The sequence below is a fragment of the Cricetulus griseus genome, chromosome 7, assembly GCF_003668045.3.
Source record: "Cricetulus griseus strain 17A/GY chromosome 7, alternate assembly CriGri-PICRH-1.0, whole genome shotgun sequence".
Taxonomy (NCBI): Eukaryota; Metazoa; Chordata; class Mammalia; order Rodentia; family Cricetidae; genus Cricetulus; species Cricetulus griseus.
The window spans coordinates 60,615,647-60,637,714 of NC_048600.1; the positions used below are offsets into that span (position 1 = coordinate 60,615,647).

At 46.4% G+C, this 22,068-nt stretch overlaps 1 protein-coding gene across 1 annotated transcript in view; it reads left to right on the forward strand.

The window, feature by feature from the left end:
* Positions 1-1,838: 1,838 nt before the first annotated feature.
* Positions 1,839-22,068, forward strand: part of Adam19 (ADAM metallopeptidase domain 19) — an 88,026-nt gene continuing 67,796 nt past the window's right edge. Inside the window, exons 1-3 of the mRNA XM_027425279.2 lie at positions 1,839-2,050; positions 5,666-5,751; positions 9,939-10,009. Coding sequence (XP_027281080.1) covers positions 1,954-2,050; positions 5,666-5,751; positions 9,939-10,009 — 254 coding nt within the window. The 5' untranslated portion in view covers positions 1,839-1,953. The remainder of the gene's footprint in view (positions 2,051-5,665; positions 5,752-9,938; positions 10,010-22,068) is intronic.

Here is a 22,068-nt window from a genome sequence, read left to right on the forward strand (position 1 = left end):
GCTCTTTGGGGAATGAGAGAACAACATGTGATGGGTTAAGTTGCCCCCCCTCCCCTATGTTGGGCCCCTAGCTCTGCTGTGACTGCATGTAGAGATGGTGCTCACAAAGAGATAACAGGGTTAAATGAGTCCACGAGGATTGACTCACTCATACCATTGGCACCCTTGGAAAAGGAAGAGGCCAGAGCTTGTACAAACAGAGAAGGGGCCAGGTGAAGACACAGTTGTTTACAAACAAGTAGAAAGGTTATCAGCATCTGACCCGATGACACCTGTCACACCACTTGTTGCCTGGGTGACACAAAAGCAACCCCCTAAGCCATTATCTGCTTTTCCATTGCAGCAGATTGGGAGAACACATACAGTTCCTGTTCACAGCAGTACTTAAGAACCACACTTTTTATCCCCCCTTCCCCCGCCACAGTGAGATACCCTTACAGACATCCCACCCACCCATCCACAGAGAGTTCCCACCCTGACATCTTCAGTTATGTTATCTGGCTCTGGCCAGAGGTTTGGGGAAATGAACTGATAAGTATGGGTGCCAGACTCAGCTTCCAGGGAGCCCCTTGAAAGTTTGCTAAGCAATCTTCTACAGACCACTTCTTGTTATGGCTGTTTCTGTTCTTTGATGATTGAATAAGGCACGTTGCATCAGGAGTGTAAATGTGGGCCCAAATGGAAAGCCTGACTTTAGCTGTGTGACCTTGGGCAAGTGTCTTACTTTTCTTCAGGTTTGCTCCCCTAACCACCAAGTACAAAAGCTGAGACAATGCTTACCTACCCTCTCCGGATGCTTAGGCTAATTATCATTGTTATTCTAGAGAGTGTCTCTATTGTCCAGGTTGGCCTCGAACTCACCACATAGCAAAGGATAACCTTGAACTTTTGATCCTCAGGCCTCCACCGGTTAAGTGCTAGGATTTCATGAGTGTATCACACTACTGGAATTATGAGGAGCTGGGGATGGAACCCAGGGCTTCACAAGCACTAGACAAACACTCTGCCTCTGAGATACATTCCCAGTTCACAGCGGACTCATTTCAAGATCATGTTGCAGAGGCCCTACCACCTAGGGAATGTTAATAAAAGGAAGTCCCCAGTGTTTGCTACTGTAACTTTCTTAGTGATAGTCATTATTCTATCTTTGGGGTTTCATCTTCCATTCCACCCCAAACCCTAAACCCACACCATCCCAAATTCTGCTCCCTCCTGCTCCCCACCGTGCAGCCCCAGGCTTCCCTCCTCCGAGATAGTGTTGTCTGGGCTGTTTCTTAGGCCTGGTGTTCAGTTTCTGCTCTTTAAGATCACAGATGTCCAGTCCTCTGGGAAGCAGGATCTGCAACCACCCCTCCTTTTCACCCCTCCCCACCAACAGAAGGAATGGACTAAAGGCCCAGATTGGAGTCCTGATAAGAAAACAACCCCCTTTAGCACTGATTCCTTTGCCTTGGAATTAACTCTTTCAGAGCCTGCCTCCAAGAGTGGTCAGCCCTGGGTGGCAGTGCTGGAAGGAGTAGCTTCAGTCATCCAAAGCACTTAGCACAAAGCAGGACAGAGTAAATTACTCTCCGTGCAGCTGATGGGTCTGGATTAACCCTTTCAACCCCAGCCCTGTGTTCTCTCCAGGCCTCAAGTATGGTGGATTACTCCAGGATTCGGACCATCCCTTCCCCTGGATGCCCTTCACCTGAATCAGCAGGGCTTCCAGGGGGCTTCTGTCCCTCGCTCCTCCCACTTCTGTCCCTCCAGCCACCACCCCCCACCCTCGTGTGGCGCCTCCCCTCCTCCAACTCCAGGCTGAGCCCTGAGGGGCTGGGGGCGGAGCGTCTGGGCAGCCGACTTGGAGGCTTTTAGGCCAGCGGTTGGTTGAAAAGCTCCGCCGCTGCTAGGCCCGGGACAGGCAATGGCAGGGGACGTGTGATCACGGACAGTGAGAGGGCCACTGCTATCATGCCCGGGCGCGCGGGCGCCGCCCGGTTCTGCTTGCTGGCTCTCGCTCTGCAGCTACACTGGCCGCTGGCGGCGTGCGAGCCAGGATGGACCACAAGTAAGTGGCAGCGCATAGTAGGGTCGTGGGGTGGCTGGGGTAGGTGGCCTGGGGGTCTGAGAGTCGCTTTTGAAGGCCTGGAGCTCCGTGACCGCTATCCCGAGCTCTGCCACTCCCCGGGGCGTGAGTGCCGCCACCCCGAAGCCTAGGAGCCCAGGCTTTGTTCTCATGTGGTGAGCCACGAGAGGTCGTGGATCTGGTGCGTTCACTGAGCAATCAGAAAGCAGTGGGTCCTCTCGCTGCTTGCCTTCCTCTCTCCATCTCCTTCCCCTGTTTTCCTACTTTGAGCTTCTCTTTCCGCCGCTCTCCCGGTTTTTGCTCTATTTTCTCACCGTTGTTCATCTCCGCTCAGCTCTCTCATCCCTATTTTGCGCCCACTGCTCTCGCAACCCCAGAGCATCCCCAGAGGAGCACCCCAAGCATCCTATGCACAATCGGTGGGGGAGCCACTCCCTGGGATCTTGCTGGGTGTCAAATGCATGCTAGTGGGGTAGAAAATCAAAGGCTTCCAAGAGATTAGGGTAGGGTGGTTTACTGTACACTTCGCCTCCCTGCGTTGGCAGCGACCCTACTACTCCAAGACCATCTAAGGGCCACGCACGCCCATCACGAAGATCGTAAGCTGAAGTTCACTACCGAGAAAGCAAATATGTATAGGTACGCCCTGCATTGAAGACCTCCTGAGACTGGAAACAAGGTCTCTTTTTCCATCTCAACCAACGCCCACCTCCTTTTGGCCTCAGTTTCCCCATCTGGGCTCCATGCTTCCAGTTTGGAAGCTGGAAAATGTCTTTCTCACAACTGTTTTCCCAGACACCGCTCCCTCCCGGGTCCCATCGCTCAGAGGCTCTCCTATGATTTCGCGGAAGAGAGGGTCCCAGAGGGGCAATGCCTGGCTTCTGTCATTCTGACCCGGGAGAGCTTTAGCTCTGTAGCAGCTGGAGGGCTGGGCTGACTCCAGAGCGGTGCTGTACCAACTGTCAGGGTTTTCAAATCAAGCTATGGACGCCCGGGTACCGGCTGGGCAGGCTGCATGCCCCAACCCCGGAGAGCCTGACCCAAGGGTCGTCCCATCCCCACTCCGTGTTAGGCTGAGTTTCCAGCCTAACACATAAGCAGAGGAGCAAGGAAATCGAGCTTCCCTGGATCCTGAGTCCCAGAGACCACTCAGGCAGAGTCGCTATAGACCTGGGAAGAAATAAAAGTCTACGAGTAGTAAAATGACTTATGATCCCCGAATGAGTAGTTGCTCTTAATATTTTGCTTTCCCCCTTCTTCCTATGACTATATATAGATGAATTTGGAAACATACCACACACACACTTTAAAGGTACTTCCCAAACCATGACGTCTTCCAAAACTATGATTTTAAAGACTGTAAGTTCTACCAAGAGACCACAGAAATACAATTTCCTCCAAAGTTAAACTCCCAGCTCTTGTACAAATGCAACAGAGATTTTTCTCCCCTTAGGACTTTGTTGGTGAAGTGGCAGAAGAGGCTGATTAAAGCTGGTTAAAAATCATTAGCTGAACCCAAGTGATAAGGGGATTGATGTGGTGCAGTCCTTGACTGAAACAGAGAACCACGTAATTGTTACTTATCTCTCTGCTATCCTGAAGTCACTGCATCTTTGTCCATCATTGGTCCACAGTTAATGTTAGACTTCCTTCCATCAAAACAAATGAAGCCATAGATAACCTTCTCTTAGGCAAGTCACCCATCCTTTTGTTAAGAGCTGATACTGGAAAGACGATCCCACGTGTGTCTTCTTGCTTTATGTCCAAGCTGTGATCCATTCTTTGAACGCTGTGTTGTGTTCTTAAACTGTACTGTGTTTGTTTAGATTTGACATTGTGTTCAGTACTTTTCATGATCCTGAGTTCTTTAGACATTCTCCTAGACACCATACCGCTCCTTTTGTTTAAGAGTTAAGATTTATCAGTCACTATAGCAGGGACTATGCCTGACTTGTTCTCCCATGAACATTAAGCACTAAGCGTAGTGGCATAGGGTTAATAACTCAGGATATACTGAATAAATATGTGAATGTATCATTCCTTCTGATCTGTACCAGTGTAAGTGAAAGCAATGAGGGTTTTTTGATATATTTTGATTACAGATATATCACATCAGTCATTTGAAAAGAAATTTAATCAATGATAATCCCATCACTCCAATTACCTTTAAAATTTCTTCCCTGAGACAGGATGCTATGTAGCACTAGGTGGTCTTCCAACTCAGCCAAGGATGGCCTCTTGCTGGGATTAGAGATATGTGCCATAATGTCCGGCACAGCCATCTTTTATATCACTCATAGGATTGATGTGGTTGGACTAGAAGGAGTAGAACATTGGTGTGCTCAGCTATATCCCTAGGAGACTTTGCATTTACCCCGTTTCAGAGACTTCATTTGCTTAGGATCAAGGAAATCCTCCGTTTTTAAAAAGATTATCTGTAACTAGTGTTGATGTCTCCCATTCTTGAACATAGCTCTCCTGTGGTTCCTGCCTCTTTTCTTGGGAACTCCCTGGCTACCTCCAAGGGTGGCTAGGAGAAGGGAGAACTGGGTATGAGATTTGGAGACATGGAAGTGAAATAAATGTAACTGTGAACTTGCCAGTAAGATGGTTAAGTTAAGGCTGATGATTTGCAAGTTAATACTAGTGGTTTGCAGGCTGGGGGTAGGGGGTGTCACATCACATTTTCTTACCTGTGACCCTGTAAGACTTCCTAGGGAGGTGACCATCATCTCCAAAGAGAAAAATTAAAGCTGGGTGGTAACCAGTGTGAGCTCAACCTTCTGATTATACCCAGAATTTCATCACTTCATTACTCTCCAGGATGCTATCCAAGTGGGCTCCTGTGTTTCTCCAGACTTGCTGCCTGCCTTCCTGCTTCTACTCTATCCCATTCTCCTCCTCCACTCTCCACCCAGAGTCAACTTTGAAAACAAAACAAAACTAATACAGATCCTATTGCTCTTGTGTTTGAAGACATCCAGAACTTTCTGAGTCTATTTATAATCATATCCAGACCCTCTTCATGCCTTTGTATCATTACAAGAACAGCTGTCCTGCTTAGCACATTTCTTACCAACTTCCATTGATTTATTAGAGTATCTCCCCTGCATATTTACCAATGTTCCCTGATTTGCTAGACTATATCCCCTTCCTGCTTGTTCCTTTTCATGACCAAGGCCATTTCTGCACTTGCTATTCTTTGCTCTTCGCCTGGTTTTTTTTTTTTACACATCTGTCTTCTTTTGGTTCCTGATGTCTCAATTAAACAGTACCAGTACTGGCCATCCTGTTTAAAACAGCCCCCCCCCCCAGGTGTCCCTTTATCCTGTGTGGCACAATCTTATTTTTCTCCAAGGCAATACCATCACCTGAGAATGTTGGTTCATTTCCTGTCACAGATCTTGTTTGCATTGTCTTTATCACTTTGTCACCAAGGCACTGTAGAGCCCAACAGGTCTTCTGATACCCCTGGGCAGAGCACTTTCCAGGCAGTAATGATTGCCTCTGAAGTGGTCTGGGGCAGTATGCCTGCTCCTGAGTGCCTGGGGTGTGGAGGTCTGGGATTCTTAGGGTTGTGCTGTCTTGTGTTGGCAGGAGGAATTAAAGAAGGCAGTCCTCAGCTACAGCATGAACTTGTTATACCTCAGTGGCGGACTTCAGAAAGCCCCAGGAAAGGAAAGGTAAGCCTCCCAATCCCCTCTGATGGAGAAGCAGGAGTGAAGTGTGGCGCCTTGCTGAGGCGTGGGGCCACAAGCATCACCACAGCTTCTGTTTCTGGCCCTAACCTTTCACTGTGTCAGTTTGGGATATCTTACCGGGGACTTTCCTTCACTGCATGACAAACTTGTAGATCATTCCCAAGCCCTTTTAGTTGAGGAAATGAAAATCACAGTAATGGTGACACAGACTGGGGCTGGAGATGGCTTAGCAGTTAAGAGCACTTTCTGTTCTTGTAGGGGAATGGAGTTGGGTTTCTAGCACCCACACGGTGGATCACAACCATCTGTAACTCCAATTCCAGAAGATCCAAAGGCTCCAAGTCTCTGAGAGGGTACCTAGCATGCACATGGTGCTCATACATATACACAGGGAAAACACACATGTACACATGTACACACACACACACACACACACACACACACACCTTTAAAAAATACTAACACAGATTAAGTGCAAATGTGATTTTGTCACAGATCTTGATCAGAACTTTTGTTTATTTTTGTCTTTTTGTTTTTTGAGGCAGGATCTTCCCAGGTTACCTTCTAACTCAAGATGTAGCTGAGAATGACTTCAAACTCCTGTTTCCCCTGGTTCTAGGATTATAGGCATACACTAGAGTGTCATCATGCCTTGCCCTGTTCTTTTTTGAGACAGCTTCAGTTGTAGTTTACAGCCTGTAATTCCCTGTCTTCTGCCTCCATTTCTTCACTGCACCACTGTACTCAGCTAATTTATTAAGGGTCAGGTTAGGGAGCTCAGATTAGATTATATATCTTTAAAAAACCTTACAGGCTCCTTGAGCCAGAACACTAGCAAAATGCACAGGTATTATCAAGGCAGCTGGAACATGGCTGAGGACAGTCAAGTGTCCTTGGTTCTGTTCTGAATGACCAAGTTAGGAATATCCAGAAAGGGAAATCTGTTGCGTGACAGTAGCCTCTTCCAGGGCCTTCTGCTTTACAGATGACTTGCACTTCCTTCTTTATAAAATTTTTAGTGGGAATAAAGAAGAACACAGATGTGTGGAAAAAGGCTGACTTCTTTTTCGGCAGGGTCTTGCTACATTTCCTACTCTGGCCCTCCTGCTTTGCCTTCCCAGTGCAAGGACACACACCCATGCCCAGTTTGAAGGATTGGTTTCTGTGATCCGTGAGGGGGCTAAATGGCCTGTAATTCACTGGGCAACAGATAGGAACCAGATTAAAGCTAGGGAAAGAAGTATCAGGAAAGACTTCAGACAATCGTGGCCTTGGAATCTGGAAAGATAAACAGATGAGAAACGCCCGCCCAGAATTCCTTAGGTTACTTCAGAGTCACACAGACATGTCCCTAGTCATGTCACCGGCTTGGGCACAGTAAGGGGACTTACAGAGAAGTTTCAGGACAATTAAAAAAAGGGAACATTTTTACCCTAAAAGCAAAGAAAAAAAATGCATGAACTCATTCCATCCTAAAGTAGGAAAGGCTGAAAATAACCCCAGGAAAAGTTAGACAAATTAATAAATAGCCATCCTCGGGCAGATTGTTCTTTTTAAATTTAAAGTTTTGGATATTTCACCCCTTACCATTATTGCTGAAGGATGGATATGATACTTTTTATAGAGCCTCCTTTGTTCCCTCCAGATGTTGGATGCTGGGCATCCTCAGGAAGGGCCTGAGAAACAAAGTGGAGGACCAGATCCTGTCTTTGTTCCCAGCCATTGTCTGCCCAGGGCATGGCTCATTGTATTCTGCAGGGGTAGTCAGCCTAGTGCCTGGCACCATAAATATTTGTTGAATGAGGGAGAGAGGAGAGAGAAGAGAAGAGAGTGTGGGTTAGTTCACTATGATTCCTACTTGCATTTGGGGAATTTGTTGACTTATTAGACATCACTTAAATACTGACTGTATATGGACTCTGATCCAGATGTTGTAGGATGATACATATGCACAGGATAGGCTTCTCAGGTAGTGTGGAGCTGGAGGTCTGTTTAATTTCACCCCAAACAGAAAGGACTTTGGGTCCTTCTTTAGGGAAGTACAAACAGTGGGCACCTTCCAAGGCTTCCCAGGAGCAGTGATATTGTTCTTTATTCAGGCAGTTTTGGAGTTCCAGGAGGAAGGCTGTCTGTAGTAGAGCTGGACGGGCAAGCTTGACAGAGCTGTGAAATGCAATTTCATTGTTTTGCTTGAACTGTTCCCTGGAAACAGGCAACATCTGATTCTCAGTCTCCTGTCTGAGCACCCTCCAGACACAGAGAAGTATTTTTGGATTACCTACATAAAAATAAATATTAGTTCTCATGTGGCAGGTCATGTCTCTGTGTGGGGCACATGGTATCGCTTGCACTGTGCCAACGTTCTGTTTTTCTGTGGGCTGTCACATGAGTGCCTGCCCCTTGGGTAAGGACTTGCTCAAGTTCTGTTGTCATGTACTCAAATGCCCACTGGGGCTGTGTGTCCTTGATTCTCAGTGTGACTGGCTAGGGCTCTTACTCCAGAAGTCCCCAGGGCAAATGGGCAGCAATCGTAGTGGGCACTGGCCATGTGCTGAGTCAGCACCTCAGAATCTGAGAAGGGAGTCTCCAGTGAAAGTGCCTGGGCACCCATCTGTCTCCCTGCTGCCTTCAAACCCTTTGTAAGATGAGGCAACAGGATTAATTAGGTGTTGCACAAGGTACTTGATCATCACAGGCCTTGGTGATATTCAAGTCTGAAGCCCAGACCCCAGTTGGGAACGTGAGGAGCAGGAATTAAGAAAGGGACTATGACTGGGCTGTGGATGTAACTCAGTTTGTAGTGTGTTTACTTAAAGGCCTGGGTTTCATCCCTAACACACACACACACACACACACACACACACACACACACACACACACACACACACGAATGAATGTACACATGCACTCATGTACTCGAATACAGTACACATGTACACAGAAAAAAAAAAAAAAGAAGAAAGAAAGAAAGGAAAAGCAAAAGCAAGTAGTGTCATTGGTTCCTGTCAGACAGTCTTATGCTGCTGAGTTAAGCCTTTAAAAACTTTTGGTCCATATTGTCAAATTACTTTCCAGACACTTGGGCTCAGTTCAAATTCTCAGTCATTGGAGCTGAGAGTGTCCATTGTGAATAACAGTTTTAAATGGTCTTTGCTCCTTTTTGATTTTGTTTTAGGATATCCTCCGCCCCCACCCCCCTAGTTTTTTTCTTTTTTCAAGATAGGGTTTCTCTAGGTAGCTTTGGAGCCTGGAACTGGCTGTGTAGACCAGGCTGGCCTCTAACTCATTGATCTGCCTCCTCTGCCTCTAGAGTGCTGGGATTAAAGGCACCTGCCACTACCGCCTGGCTACATGTAATATTCTATTGTTTTGAATGTTTTTCTTTTCTCCCTGCCCCTCCACCATGGGGAGAGAATGGAGTTTCCCCATGGTGTTCAGCATACTCCTCATGCTTGTTAGCCCTTTGCATGTCTTAGGTGATCTGTGCTGGGTACCTGGTGTGTTAGGCCATTGGCAAATTGCTTATGTTTGTTTAAAATGCTGGTGCTCTTTGTTGCCACCCCTGAGGTGATTGGAGTTTCCAAACTGAGGACTCATAAAATAAAACACAATATGAAAGTACTCACTTTGTAAAAGGTTCTTTGGTGTTTTCTAAGATGACAGCTAATATGATATTGAGAGCTTCCTTTGAAGTAGGCACTGCGATACATTACCTACATTCTTTTTCTCATCTGGTCCTTAATGATCCTTGTAAGGTTGGTTACTAGCTCCCCAGGGCAGGAAAGAGGAAACAGAGGAGTAGGGAGACTTGGTACCATGTCTAGGTTCACACATCCACAGATGTCATCCTGTACCTCAACCTGTCTGACTGTCCAGGTAATTTACTTCTGAGCATCAGATCTCCCTGTATGACCTTTCACAAGACTGTACGCACCTGCTCAGCCTTGAGCCTCAGCCCAAGTTTCTCCTCTTTGCTTCTTAGGGGAAAGCAGATGGGGATGATTTGGGTTGTTTTGGGACTGAGGTCACTTGGGCTGGAGAGGCTAATGACCTTTCCTCGCTGGCTTCCGGAGGATCCCTGTGCTGGCACTGTGTCAGATCCGGTGCTGGGCCCTGGGAGCCTCAGTCTCTGCTTCCAGGAACTGACATCCTTTCATTGTTGTTTTTAGCATCCACTCACAGCGGAGCTCAGGGTCATGGCTGAAGGGCGAGAACTGATCCTGGACCTAGAGAAGAATGAGTAAGTGGCTTTCTCCCTTCTTTTGTCTGACACAAACCAGTTACCTCATCTTCAATGCCAGTCTGATGCAGCTGTCACAGCTGGAAAGGAAGAAGTTTAGTGGTGTGGTCCTCAAGCTCTCTATCCTTGGTCCCTTTGTGGGGCATCCTGCTAAGACAGAGCTTTTCCTTGGTCTTTTGACCGCTGGGAGATGGCTGGGCCACTTCACATCCTGCTTGGATTTCCTTAGACTGTGTTTCCGGTGCTTCTTGGAGTTGACTGCAGGCGTGTGTGTGTGTGTGTGTGTGTGTGTGTGTGTGTGTGTGTGTGTGTGTGTGTGTGTGTGTGTGTGTCTAAGGGCGGGAAGGGACTGGAAGCAGCTGCTGTCTTAGCTCCAGCCCAGTGTATGTCAGGAAGCGAAGGCGATTAGCAGGAGACAGGGAGAAGCAGCAGGCTGGGCAGGGATTTGGCACCTCTGACCCTGATTCTTTTATCTACCCAAGATTCTGCTGAGAAGTGTGTTGCCTGAAGCCTCCTGGCTTCCACGGGTCCAGTTTTTCCCTAACCTCATTCATGCTGGGCGGTGGCCTAGTTCAGAAATATCCCCACATTGATTTGCCTTCTGGCTTTAACTGTCTCGATTCATGGATGGAGGGGATGAATAGACGACACTGCCTGACTATGTCCATCGATTGATTGCCCATTTTTCCTTCAGCCCCTGTCTGCCTGGCCTCCTAGAGCTCTTCATACTTGGCCAGGGACTCTTTTAAGGCCTTTATAATTTCCCCACCAATGGTCCCACTTTCGTTGTCCACATAGAGGCTGTAGATAAGGATGCTTGGCTTGGAGAGCTGCCTGTCTGCTCTTGGCAGCCTCCAAAACACCCTGGAAGCTGATGAGTAATCAAAGTTTTGCTGCCAAGAAAGGGCTAGAGCAAGGCCTTCCCCATCCAAAAGGGTGGGAATGGCTGCTTGGCTTGGGTGGAAAGGGTGAAGAAGGATTTATTCCAAATTTGGGCTCTTTGGACACTTGGAGAAAAGGATCAGTGGAGTCCCCAGTGTGGTGACAGGGGAACAACATCCACTGGTACAGGGACAGGGTGTTTTGTGACACTACTCTTGGGGACATGTGAGCAAACATCTGCTCACCAGTGATAGGCCAAAGTAAGGATGCCGTCAAAGCCCAACTTTGTGAACCAGTACTTTTTACTGGGGTTACTTACAGTAACTGGGGTGAGGGGTTACCTACAGACACAGAAGTGACTCAAAAGATAGCAGTCTCACCAAGGCCTGCTCAACATAGGTAGCAGCTCATGAATGCCAGGAAGCCTGGAGCGCACTGCATGGCTTATAGGCAGCTCAGGTGGTCTGAGCCTTGTCCAGGTGGCGGGGCTGGGCTGAGCCTTGGGAAGGGAGGTAGTCCATATACAGTTTATATACAGTTGCTTATATACTGCTTCTATACAGTTGAGGACAAGGGATCTAGTGATTCTGGTCATTTTCAGAGACTTCCTTGAAGCCTTGAGTTGTTTACGTCCTGACTTTAATGAACTTCCCAGCAAAATGGAGTGTTTTTACTCTCTTTAGAGTAGTGGTTTTTAACTTCCTAATACTGCGGCTCTTTAATACAGTTCTTTTATGTTGTGGTGACCCCCAACCATAAAATTATTTTGTTGCTACTTCATATCTGTAATTTTGCTACTGTTACAAATCATAATGTAAATATCTGATATGCAGGTTATCTGATACGTAAACCTCCCCCCCCCAGGGGTGATGATCCACAGGTTGAGAATCACTGCTTTAGAGCAAGCACCTTATGTCTTAAAGATCTGGGGCTTATCCTGGAGGAAACTGTTACATAACCCAGGACTCGCTCTGTCCCCCTCTTCCCTCTGCCTCTGGGACACTGGCTTTCAGCACACCAAGAAGATGAGCATCACCGCCATATTGGCTCCTTTCCCTCTGAGACAAAACAATGTTTTGCTGGTTTGTCAGAATGTTTCTTTCCTTCTACACCCTGGGTTGGCCTGGCTGACTGGGTACCTGGAGTGGGAAGTGCATCCTTGCTCTGGGCTTCTCTTTGATTTTGATGCTATGATCCTACAAAGCAAAGGCCCAGGGAGGGCTCGCTTGCGCTTGGTCTTTCTCAGGGATCTGCTTTGGTGCCTCACTGTCTGCTGAGCAGCTGTCTCAGTGCCCCTTACACCACCTGTGTTTGTCTTGTTTACCCCACATGGATATTATGCTTAACCTTCCTCTGGCCAGTTGAATTGATAATATGGTCAGGGGCAGATCCTTAAGTGGGTCAGCCAAGCAGGGACCCTCAGACCTTGTCCTTTCCTTCTGTGCTGGGGCTCCTGCAGAAGATCTCAAGAAACTAGAACAGGAAGATGTCTCAGAGACTATGGAATGCTGCAGTCTCATGCACAGCAACAGAAAGTCAGCTCAGAAAGGGTGACACTCCCTAAAGTCACTCAGCGAGTGTATGAGGACGGTGAGTGGAAGGAAATAAGTTGTGTCACTGGCTTGGATCTGGAGTTGTAACATGTGACCCAGGGCAGGCTGCTGAAATCTGAGAGGACGGTAGTAACGGCCACCTCATGGGGTTGCTTGTGAGGAATGGATGGAGTGTTCAAAGCATAAAATATGAGAACATGGAATTTTCAGATATGGTGATTTTTATAAAATTTATTTTTAATTTAAGAGAGAGAGAGAGAGAGAGAGAGAGTGTGTGTGTGTGTGTGTGTGTGTGTGTGTGTGTGTGTGTGTGTGTGTCAGAATGCCTGTATGCTCAGGTCAGGGGATTGATTACCTCAGGTGTCACTCCTCAGAAATGCTGCCTACTGTATTTGAAACAAGATCTCTCATTGGCTTGGAGTTCACTGTAGTCTGGCTAGCCAGAGAGGCCCAGGGATCTGCCTGGCTCCCCTTATCTCTAGGATTACAAGCACCCATTACCATGCCTGGCTTTTTTACATGGGTTCTAGGATTGAACCCGGAAAGACAAGGTTTTACTGGACAGGCCCTGTTGTGGTTTTTAATCCCCCTATTGAAGTACTTGGGATTTCCCACAGGTGCACCCTGTTGTGCCAGCAACTCCCAGTAAGTCTGTGGGTCTAGATATGGTTCCTGACCTCCGTGAGTTCTGGAGGCTGGAGACTTGACCATAATGGAAGCAACAGAGCCAAGGCGCGTGACCTCACCAGGTGTCCCTGGGGAAGGGCTTCCTGCTATTTTCATCCAGATTGGGCTTTTTGTTTTTGCACACACGTTACTGAGCTGAATCAACTCCAACTGCACACAACTTCCTGGTGTGTTTACTTCCCCAAGCCCTCTCATTCATAGTGCCGGCAAGCCCAGATTCAAAACAGCTCTGGCGTGAGGGGATTGTTTTTTCTAAGTTTTCAAGTTGCTGTGTTAACATTTCTTCCTTGCGGTGGTATCTAGGGAATCTAGGCCCTGTGCTCAGAAACTTCCCAAGCTCCACTCCCTTACCCTCTTGGTAGAATCTTCGCTCTTGCCATCCCTTGTCACCTGTGATGTTCCCTGAAACGTGTAGGTACTGGGCTTGAACCATGGGGAAAGATTCTGCCAGGGCAGAGCTCTTGTGGGAGGGAAAACAGTAAGCGAACAGTTAGTGTACAGTGTATCAGATGATAAGAACTGTATACAGGAAGCAAAACACTGTGGGCTCAGGAAGAGCAGGGGTGGGAGGGAGCAGATGTTGATGAACAGTATTCAGGATGACCCTGGGGAATTTGAGTGGAGACATGAAGGAGGAAGATGGTTTCGAGGAGGGAATAGTCAAGCTCAGAGGTCCTGGAGGTGGTGAGGATTTCAGCAGCCCTGTTTCACTTCACATATAAGGTTATGTCTCCCCAGCCATTGGATGCTCTGGCCTCCCAGGAGTCATGAGCAAGGGCTTCTGGGACAATGGCGAGGGAAGGATATTGAAATTTGTTTTTCATCACTCTGAGGTGTCTGGCTTTTTCCCATCAAATCAAAGTCCTTGTGCTAATGCACAGCTCGAAATAGCAATGAGCCGGCCTTTAATGGAATTCACACATGGAGAGATCATTGCCAAGAATGGTGAGGATGGAGGAGTAGGGGGAGGGGCCAGGAGATAGGACGTGGCGAAGGGAGCTTTAGCAGAGTCAGCAGCCTAGGCAACATTTTCTCCACTTTGAAGCAGCTCAGGATAAATTGGTGCCATCCCTGTGACTGGTCACAGCCCCTTTTTCTGTGGAGCACTGGCCAAAAAAAAAAAAAAAGGAAGAAAGAAATGACACCTGTGAGTAAATGAGCACATGGCTTCATGTTGGGTCTTGCATTCTGATGCTGGCTCTGACACTTAACAGCTATGAGGTGTCTTTTAGCCTCAGTCCCTTCACCCAAAACTGTAATCACTGTCCTGTATCACAGAGCCATGAGGAGGCTGAGATGCTGTGGTAGTCATAAAGGACCTAACTAACCCAGTGTCTAGCTTGTATTGCACACTCAGTACTCAGTAAGGGACAACTGTTATTATTTCTTGCTCTGCTGTTTGCACATTGCACAACTGGGGCATTTAGTTGTAAAACACATAGCAGTGCCAAGTAAATAAAACGGTGAAGGTTTCCTGCTCACAAGGAGAGCTCATTGCTGCCTGGTGGGGGTTTGCTAGACCTTTCCTGTGCCTATGAGAACATGGAACCTGTTGAGTGTAGTCACAGGGACGCTGATACATAACTCCTAGTGTAGCTGGGGAAGAAAAGGAAAAAGAAATTTAGAAAAATATTTTTATTTAATGTGCATGGGCATTTTGCCTGCACATATGAATGAGCACCATGGGTATGTATGCCTGGTACCCTCGGTGCTGTCAGATCCACTGGAATGGAGTTAGTTGTGAACTGGGTGCTAGGATTCGAACCTGGGTCCTCTGGAAGAGAAGCCAGTGCTTTTAGCTTCTGAGCTATGTTTCCAGCCCTGGGAAAGGAGATTTTACCACATAAACAGTTCTGTAACATTTTTATGTACACATGACTGTCAGGAAAACTGTACTACTCTGTCTCGGAAAGCATTGTGATGTTAACTATGATAACATCTAGCATTATACTCTGTATAATTTGGGAACGTTGCATAGTTGTTAGGAGGCAGTCACTGTTGATGCAGGCATCTGTTCTGATGGACATAGGCCTGAGCTCAGAGAGGTGATGTGGAGCTGATGGACACACCCTCCTGAGACTCTCAGCTTTTGCTTGTGTAAAATGGGATTTTTGTTTGAGTTGGGCTTCAACTATTTAATTTTATTACCTATTTAAAGGGCACTGTGTACATGCAAATTGGAATAGGAGGTTTCTGCTTCAGGAGATCCCCTGCCCCCCACAGAGGGCAGCAGGATGATGAGAAACTATGTCTGAAACCATGTCCTTGAAGTTGGGGTGAACTGTTAGCTTAGGACTCACCCGTTTGGGCAGTAGAAAGAGCAGGAGGGGAATTACAGGGTAGAAATTACAGGCTGCTGTTCACAGCCTGTAATTTGGTGGCATGCATCCATAATATTTCTTCTCTGTGACTTACCCCTTGTTTGAAGACTGCCATTAACCCTGGGACTGTGTTTGACAAACCTCTGCATGGCACAATTAGATGGACTTCACATGTGCTGAAGGCATCCTAGTAGATAAACTTCTCCAGGGAGCTGTGGGCCCTAGCTCTTTCCTCTTGGTTACTTTTTCCACGAGAGGGTCCACTGACCTAAAGCCTAAAGGTTCAACCTAAAGCCAAGTGAGCCAGTGGCAAAAATCACTGTGTTACGAGGTCACCTTCAAGAACCAGTGAGGGCCAGGCCTTGGTGGTGCACACCTTTAATCCCAGCACTCAGGAGGCAGAGGCAGGAGGATCTCTGTGAGTTCGAGGCCAGGCTGGTCTTCAAAGAGAGTTCCAGGACAGTCTTCAAACCTTCAGAGAAACCCTGTCTCGAACCACCCCCCCCAAAAAAAAAGAACCAGTGAGTTCTGGGGTGCTGGCCTAGCATGTGTGAGGCCCTGGATTCCATTTTTAGCAGTATAAATTAGCCATGGTGGTGAATGCCTGTAATCCCAACATTGCAGAGGTAGAGAAGAGAGAGGGTGGGCAGCTCAGAGTTATTTTAGTCTACACTCTGGTTTGAGGACATCTGACTTATAGGAGACCCTCTCTCAAAAACAAACAAAACAAGCAAATGAGTAGCTTTGTGCCTACACAGGAGGACCTGTGGCTATGTCATTTTCTCTACTAGTCCCCTGAGCACACCTGAGGACTCTCCTCTCTTGAGTATACCCTCCTGCCTTGAGTCCAAACCATAGTGACATATAGATCTGGTCTAAGAAGGGAGTGACAGTTGGTGGTGTAGGCCTTTAATACTAGCACTCTGGAGGCATGGATCTCTGTGAGTTCGAGGCCATCCTGGTCTACAGAGCTAGTTTCAGGATAGCCAGGGCTACATAGTGAAACCCTATCTCTAAAACAAACACAAATGAACAAACAAAAAAAGGAGAGTGACTGTGATATCCTTTTATCTCAAGGCTACAAGGCTCATCAAAAACAATGGATATTAGTATTATTTTATGCTGTCATTATTTATGCAGAACTTGGGCAATTAGAGCTTTGGGAGTTTAAATACCCATTATAGCTTTTGATGGGATAGAGGTTTAGAGGTCTTGATATGCATTATGACTTTTGACAATAAGCTTTGTTCATAATTCAGATATTATAGGAAAGGAGGTTGGTGTTATTGTCCTGAAACTTTAGAGTCACCCTAGAAAATGAAGTCATCTGTCATTGTTTTGTTTTCCTGTTTCTTTTCTTCCTTCCTTCCCCCTCCCCCCCTTTCAAAGACTGAGTCTTACTCGATAGCCAGGATGTCACCAAACTCATGGCAATCCTCTGGCCTCTGCTTCCCAAGTAATGATATTACAATCATTAGCCACCACCTTACCAGTTAACAGCCATTCCTTATCAGCTTTCTCAGTTTCTTCCTTTCCCCTTAGCCCTAGTTGGATTGTTTAGTGATAGAGGAACAGACTGGCGAATCATCAAGCAGAGGGCTTTCTTCAACAGAAAACTTCAATTACTTATTGCCTCTCATTCCCACATTTTTTTTTACATGGAGTTCTTGTAGAAATATTCAACTAATTCAAACAAGAGCCAAGCAGTGATCCTGCCACCATGCTCCATCCCAGTATCTTCTCCCAGCAGGGACAGACTTTAACATCTTACATAGAGTAGAGGACATCTCCTTTTGGCCCTCTGTGACAGAAATTTCTTTGGTTGTTAGCAAAATTCAATTTCCTGGGCCAAAGAGATGCTGGGAAAGGCTTAGCTGGTGTCCCAGTGCCCTTAGCAGACCGGGCTTTGCCGAGTTGCTTTTAAATGAATCACAGACATATGGATTTCATTTCACTTAAAATACACATGGCCCAAGAAATTAAAGGATATCATACTTTAACCAAGTATTTGGCAGATCTCAAGTATTCAAAATGTTTTTGCAAAGGCTGCATGCAGCTGGGCTCCCGGTTCCCTGCAGTTAATCCTTCGAGACTTGGTGCCAAGGAAGCAGCTGGATGGATGGGTGGGAAGGACAGAATCTGATGAGAGTTGCCTATGGGTATCTGAGTTTTCACAGACATTTGTTTTGTTTTGTTTTGTTTTTTGGGGGAGTCTGAGAAATAAGAAGAATGGAACCAGTCCTACTCCATCCAAGGCATTGAATAAATGCATGAGTGCATATGAATTCTGAGTGCTGTTTTAGGTGCCTTGCCCTAGAAAGACCTGGAAGTTCTGCTTGAGATGTAGTTTCCCACTGCAGCTTGCAGACAGATTTGTTTCACTTTACAGTTCCCATGTTGTGCAGAAGCCCTGGCATTGCAGAACAAGTGGAATATCAAGAGTGTTTGATAGCATGTGCAAGTCAGAGTGTCAACTACACTTGTGCACAAGCAGATTGTCTATTTCCTCATGGACCGGAGGTCCATGTATTGAAATCCTGTCCCCTTAAGGTGGACCCTTAAAGTGATGTGTTAGGTAGGCATAGTTCTGTGAGGTGATTGGGTCAGGGAATCTCTGCATTCATAACTTGAGTTAGGTAACCTTCTAAGAGTCCCCAGGGAGCTAGAATGCTTGTGTGTGTGTGTGTGTGTGTGTGTGTGTGTGTGTGTGTGTGTGTTATTGGCAATTGAGCTTAGAGTCTCACATGCCAGGCTAGTGTTCAGCCACTGAGCTGTGCCTTCAACCTTCTTTTTTGTTTTTTATTTTGAGACAGGGCTTTGTACTAAGTTGTCCAGAATGTCCTTGATTGACTGATGCCCTTCCATCAGCCTCTAGCTGGGCTTCCAGGCCTGTGCCTCCCATTTTCTTCTAGAACATACTTTCTGAGAACCTTGATGATGCAAGGCATTACCCGTGAGAAAGTGACAAGAACAAAACATGTTGAGAAACCTGGGTGGTTGTTGCTTATTAGTCTTACCTAAGTTCCGGGACAAGCACTCTGGTGGCCACCCTGCCAGAGATCTTAGGGATGAGTATAACCAGGATTACCCCCCACAATACTGTAACAGGTCCTTACACACCTGATTAATGTCATCACCACAGTCACTGTATGAGATATAGGGAGGGACCTGTGTTAGTCTGTTTGCAAAAGGGGTCCCTGAAACATTGTAATTCTTTCAAGGTCACCTCAATGAGAGGCAAAGAGATGGATGTGAGCCTTGGACTCCAAAGGGGATGAAACACCACCATGGAGGCAACTTATAAAAGGAGGCATTTAATTGGGAGCTTGCTTATAGTTTCAGAGGGCTAGTTCACAGTCATCATAGTGGGAATTTGAGTTGCCAGTTGGGCAGGCAATGGCTTTGGAGCAGTAGCTGAGAGTTCTCATCTGATCCTCAGGCAGCAGGCAGACAGAGTGAACCAGAGCAACACAGGGCCTGGTGTGGGCTTTTGAAACCTCAAAGCCCACCCCAGTGACACACTTCCTCCAACAAGGCTACATCTCCTAATCTTTTCCCAATAGTTCTGCAAACTGGGGTCCAAACATTCAAATATATGAGCCTGTGGAGACCATTCCCGTTCAAAATACCATGCCTTCTGTCTTCTCAAACTCTGATTAGAATTAGAAAGCCAGGGCATTGGTGGCACATGCCTTTAATCCCAGCACTTGGGAGGTAGAACAGGCAGATTTCTGTGAGTTTGAGGCCAGCCTGGTCTACAGAGCTAGGCCCAGAATAGCCAGGGTTGTTAAGCAGAGAAACCCTGTCTTGGGGAAAAAAAAAAAAGGAATTAGAATGCCTGTGTAATTTAATGGGGCTAGCATGGACCAGAGCCTGGCTCCTTCTAGTCGCTGTAAATGTGTGGTGGCTAGTATTGTCAGCTTGACTAAGTCTAGAATCACCTAGGACACAAAACTCTGAGCAGACCTATGGGGGATTATTGTGGTTGTATTGAGTTGGAAAGGCCCACACATCTTGGGTGGCACCATTCCCTGTGAACTGTGTTAGCAGAGGAAGAGCTGAGTGGCAACATGCATTCATTGCTCTTGGTTTTCTTGTGATGGAGACAATTATTATTATTTTTTGTCTCCAGCTTATTTTCTTGAATGTGATGTAACCAGTGGCCTCAAACTCCCCATGCCTTGATTTTCCTACCAGAATGGATGTACCCTTGCACTGTGAAATAGAATAAAATCTTTTCTTCCTTCCAAGGCTGTTTTTATCAGAGTAACAGGAAGAGACACTAAGACAAGATGTAAGCTTTGCTGAGTCTGGTAACCTTTGCCAGTCTCACTTTCCTTATCTATACCATAGAGCTAATAGCAGTGGCTGTGCATAGAATTCAGTGTCATGATGGACCTGAAGGAACTTTTCAGTGCCTGGTGTGCTGTGAGAGTGCAATAAATAGCTGCTATTGTTTGTATTTTGCAGGGTCAGAAAAACAGTGAAGAATGATGTAAGAGGGAATTCCCCAGTGTTGATTCCCAAATGGAACAAGAGTTGACCTTAAAACCCACTGCCCCAGGGAGGAAACTCACTTCTGCTCTCCAGCTATGCCCAGTTTGACCTAACTGTATCTCAAACATGCAGTGTAACTGTCGTGTCTTGTGTGGGCCCAACTGTACCTTTTTCTGGGCATACAGAGTCAGTTCGCAAGACCTCATGATGAAGTCTGAGCCTGCCTGATAAGGTGGCTGGGATTGGCTTTCCAGTTTCGGCTCCGTCTCTTTCCTAGGCCTGCAGCCAGGGCTTCCTGCGTAGTCAGGAAGGATGTGCACCTCGTCTTTTGTCTCCAGCCTATTTCTTCTGGCTGCCCTTCATTGGGAGCCAGGGAAAAATGAATGGGAGGAAGCTGTCAACTGTCCGGTGGCCTCACATGGACCCTTGCAGAGCTAAGGGAAACAGAGTACTTGGAAGAAGTTGGGGACTGTTATAGACAGTGAGGATCCCTTTATCACCAGGCTGTCGACCTTAAGATAGCAACAGCCCAAGGAGTTAGTACTTAGCATGAACTTCATGTTTTGCATAGATGTCCTTAACTTTCAATATTTACCCAGAGTTCTACTGGGCCCTTGATTTTATGACCTATTTATTGTTTATCAAAATAATTAATGTTATTTTCAGGTCAAAACTGTATTCATATTAAAGTTTTGTTTTTTTAAAAATTGAGATTATACTTAGTATATGATTTTCCACTTTAAAATTATTGTGCTGGCAAAAAAAATTATTGTGCTGGCAAAAAAATTATTGTGCTGGCTAGTTTTTTTTTGTCAACTTAATAAAATCTAGAGTTACTCAGGAAGGGGGAGCATTAATTGAGGAATTGAGGAATCAGATTGGCCTGTGGAGCATTTTATTGGTTAATAATTGATGTGAGAGGACCTAGCCCATTATGGGCAATGCCACCCCCAGTAGGTAGTCCTGGGTTGCATCAGAAAGCAAACTGAGCAAGCCATGAAGAGCAAGCCAGTGATGAACATTCCTCTATGGGCTACGCTGCCGTTCTTGCCTCAGGGTTCCTGTTTGCAGTTCATTCCTTGACTTCCCTTCATAGTGGACTATAAGTGGAAACAAATAATCCCCTTCCTCCCCAGGATGCTTTTGTTTATGGTCTTTATCACAGCAACAGGTATCAAACTAAGGTATTTGTCATCGGGATTTTCTACATTAGCCCATTTGTGGTACTCTCTGTCTCTGTCTCTGTCTCTGTCTCTCTGTCTCTGTCTCTCTCTCTCTCTCTCTCTCTCTCTCTCTGTGTGTGTGTGTGTGTGTGTGTGTATGCACGAGCATGTGTGTTATATGATTGGCATGTGTTGCTTGTGTAGTCTGTGCAGGTGAATGAATGGATGCACAAACCCATGTATACAAATGAGAAGGCTCAAGCAGGATGTTGAGTGCTATCTTCTATCTTACACTTTATAGAATGTCTTAGTTAGGGTGTCTATTGCTGTGAAGAGACACCATGACCACAGCAACTCTTAAAAAGGAAACATTTCATTGTGACTGGCTTACATTTTCAGAGGTTAAATTCATTATCATCATGGTGGGACACGGTGCTGTATAGTCAGACATGGTGCTGTAGTAGGAGCTGAGAGTTCTGTATCTTGAACAGCAGGCAACAGGAAGTAAACTGTGACAATGGGCATAGCTTGAGCATAGGAGACTTCAAAGCCCGTCATCCATCCCAGTGACATACTTCTTCCAAAAAGGCCACACCTACTCCAACAAAGTCATACCTTCTAATAATGCCACTCTCTTTGGAGGCCATTTTCATTTAAATGTAGGATCTTTCTTTCACTGACTGAGCTGGAAGAATGTTGGCTGTTATCTTCTATTATCTTACACTTTCTAAGGTCTCTTACTGAACTGGAAGCTTGTGTTCAGGTTAGGCTGGCTGGGCAGGAGGCTCTTGGGATTCTACTGTCTTGTGCACACAATGTTGGGCTTGCAGGCATGCATATCTCTGCCAGGCTTTTTACATGGGTGCTGGGGATTTGAACTCAGATCCTCATGCTTGCAGATAGCTAGTGCTGTAACCAATTAGCAACCTCCCCACCCTATTTTATTCTTTTGAATG